Source organism: Fonticula alba (genome assembly GCF_000388065.1).
Source record: "Fonticula alba strain ATCC 38817 unplaced genomic scaffold supercont2.1, whole genome shotgun sequence".
Classification (NCBI taxonomy): domain Eukaryota; order Rotosphaerida; family Fonticulaceae; genus Fonticula; species Fonticula alba.
Genome location: NW_009242971.1, coordinates 3,976,092 through 3,979,200, shown reverse-complemented (window position 1 = coordinate 3,979,200; position 3,109 = coordinate 3,976,092). Strand labels below are relative to the sequence as shown.

The 3,109-nt window shown below is 67.3% G+C and overlaps 1 protein-coding gene across 1 annotated transcript; it reads left to right on the top strand.

Moving 5' to 3' along the window:
• Positions 1-66: 66 nt before the first annotated feature.
• Positions 67-1,545, top strand: H696_00846 (hypothetical protein; the record flags this gene model as incomplete). Its single annotated transcript, XM_009494731.1, has 5 exons — positions 67-503; positions 642-704; positions 855-904; positions 1,006-1,051; positions 1,158-1,545. The coding sequence occupies 5 exons, from the start codon at positions 67-69 to the stop codon at positions 1,543-1,545; spliced, it is 984 nt and encodes a 327-aa protein (XP_009493006.1).
• Positions 1,546-3,109: the final 1,564 nt, after the last annotated feature.

Sequence of the window (3,109 nt, the reverse complement as noted above, 5' to 3'; positions counted from 1 at the left end):
CCCCCCCCCCCCCCCCCCCCCCCCCCCCCCCCCCCACACACACACACACACACCGAATCAACCGTCATGTCTCTCGGACTTGCACTCCCCCGCAGGGCTGTCCTCCTGCTGGTGGCTCTGTTGGCGCTCTTCAGCGTGCTTGCCGCTGCGGCCCCGGACGCCGGTGCCACCACGGCCGACGTGGTGGAGAATGACATCGCCACGCCTGGCGATGCCGCCGCCGCCGAGGTCGCTGCCGCCGCTGTGGCCGTGGCCGACAACCTCGACGATGAGGATGGCCATGCTGAAGCCGCCGTCGTGACCGGCGACGCCGACAACGAGGAGGACGATGCTGTCGCCGGGGCTGACGATGATGCCATCGCCGCGGTTGACGCCGACAATGAGGACGCGGCGGCCGGTGTCGCGGAGGTTGTCAACCGCATGGTCAGCCTGGATGATGGGAACTTCGAGAGCCTTACTCAGGCGTACACTGGCTCGACCACGGGCGACTGGTTTGTCATCTTGTGCGTCATTCCCCTCGGGCTTTCGTCAACGATTTGATCCATTTCCATGCTCCGCCCTCTGCCTTCGTCTCTCTCCCTCCCTCCCTCCCTCCCTCCCTCCCTCTGGCGCCTCTGTCCTCTGACTCGCCACCTCCCCAGCTATGCCGATTGGTGCCCGTACTGCCTCAACGTCATGCCCACCCTTGAGGAGCTGTCCCACAAGTGCGCTTTGCCTTTTCCGCGACACAGTTCACGCCTGAACCGCCCCTCCCATCGCCACACACACACACACACATACATATATATATATATATACCCGTGCATGGAGGTGAACATCTTCCTGACTGCAAACCGAACCTCACACATGCGCAGCCACTTCGGTGAGGTGAACTTTGGTCGCCTTGATATCTCGGCTTCCCCCGGTATGTTCACGCGCCGGGCCGCCGGGCTGCTCCCGCGGTCCGCTTTGCCCCCCCTTATTCTTCGCCCTCCGCTTTATTCACCCGCACACACCCAACCACAGACACCAAGGCCCGCTTCAATGTCACTTCCGTCCCGGCTCTCATCCAGTGCGTGCTGCCCCCTGTTGACTTCCACCCTGCCCTCGGCGCCCCCTCGAACTGACATGTCTCCTCCCCCCCCCCCTCCTCCCTCCCCTGGCCCTGGTGGCCAAAGCCTCCACAAGGGCCAGTACTACCGCTTTATGGGCCAGCGCAATGTGGCATCCATCTCCCACTTCATTACCGGGGGCTTTGAGGAGTTTGAGGGAACCCCGGTTCCGCCTCCCCTGCCGCTGAGCGTTCGCTTGCACCGTGTGTACCAGACATTTGTCAGCGATCTGAAGGCCTCTCTGGATCAGCACCGTGCTGTGACCGTGTCCTTCTTGATGCTTGGCGTGCTGGCTGGCATGGCTGCCGGTGTGGCTGCCTCCCAGAGCCTGGCCCCGCCGCCGACCTGCCCATCGGTGGACGCCTGCCGGCTGCGCATTGCGGCGGCCACCGCGTCGGCCTCTCGCAACAAGCCGCGCGCCACCGCCACTCCCGCCGGTCCGAAGCAGGATTAAGGGGGTCGTGAGCGTCTGGCCGGTGGTGCCCCCCGTTTCCTCGTGGCCATGCCCGAACGGGCATGCAAATGCATTGGGTCCCCCTCTGACATCCAGGCAGGAATGGGTAACGGGGCGGCCGGCGAGGAGGGCCGGGGAGGATGACGAAGAGAGGGTCAGAGAGGGTCGGAGAGGGAGGGGAGGAGGGAGAGAGAGAGAGAGAGACCGACCGACCGAAAAGGCAAGTGGATTACAGCCACAGGGAGGCCCGAAGGCCGGGCAGAGGGGGGGGGGGGGGCGCGCGCGCGCGCACGCATGCGGCTGGCTCCGAGCGGGATCGCGTCGCTCGACCATTGTGTCGTCCTGTGGCGGAGACTCTCACGGTGGAGCCGACATGGTGAACGGAGCTCCCCACGCGCGAGTCACCCTGGGGTTCCCACCGACGTTCGTGCTTTCCCCTGGTGCTCTCAACGCTCGGGGGAGGGCTCCCCGAAAGCAGACATCCCCGGGTCCAGGCCCGGGGCCCCTGGTGGCTGGCCGAAAAAAAATGCCCGGCTCCTTCCCTGAACGGGGAACGAGCGCGGGCGGGAGCCCGGCCCCGGGGGGACAAGGCCGGGGGTGAAGCCAACCCTTGGCTGTAACAGTCCCAGGCCGATGCACTTGCAGCAGGCCAGGGGGAGGGGCGGGGCGGGGCGGGGCGGGGCGGAGAAGGCCTTCTGGGAAGTTGGCCGGAGTGCCGGAGGCTGGGAGGGGCGCCTGGCCGCCGCACCTCGGCCGGACGCTGGTGTGCGAGCATCCCTCCTGCGCGCCTCCCGCGCGCCCGTACACTCACCCGCCTTGACGCGGAAACGCCCCCTGAGAGAGGGGCGGGGGGTTCGGGGAGGCGCACCCCAAGGGCCGCCGCGATGGGTCCCCCGGTCGCTCGGGCGCAGGAAGCCAACGACACGCGCCCACACCGATGGGGAGAGCTTCTAGCGCGGGGGGCGCCCGGCGGGGACCCCTGTCCCCGAAGAGATAAGCGTAATTGAGGCAAAGGGGGGGGGGGGGGGGGGGGGGCGCGGGATAGCGGAAGGTCCCCGAAGCGCCGGGACGCGCGTTCCCCTCGGAGCGATACCGCCTGTGGGGTGGTGCTACATTCTCTGGCATCCCCATGAAACTGTGCGCGTGTGGGGGGGGGGGGCCTGTGTACGCGAACTGGCGTTTCGGCAGGTGTGGGCACCCCCCCCCCCCCTCCGTGCAGCCCTGGCCAACGCCTCCCATTATTCCGGCTCACTTGCGCTTACAAACAGGTTGCCGGGATGCAACGCGCGCGCGCGGGCAGTGGGGGGACACTTGTCCCCTCTCCCCCAGGGGTGGCCCTCGTCGGGCGCCCCCACCCCGCCAGGGAACCCCAGATAAAAGTGCCCAGCCAAACGGGGATCGCGCGGGACCCCGCTTGGACTTCGGGGGGGGCGTGCGCGGCTGGGCAATAATGGCCATATTATTTATTAGGTACACACAGAACATATCCCGGGGAAAGAGCGCAGGCATACTCGGGCGGGGAATTGGTGGCGAGATAAGCTCAGCGCGCGTCGCCCTCGCCCGC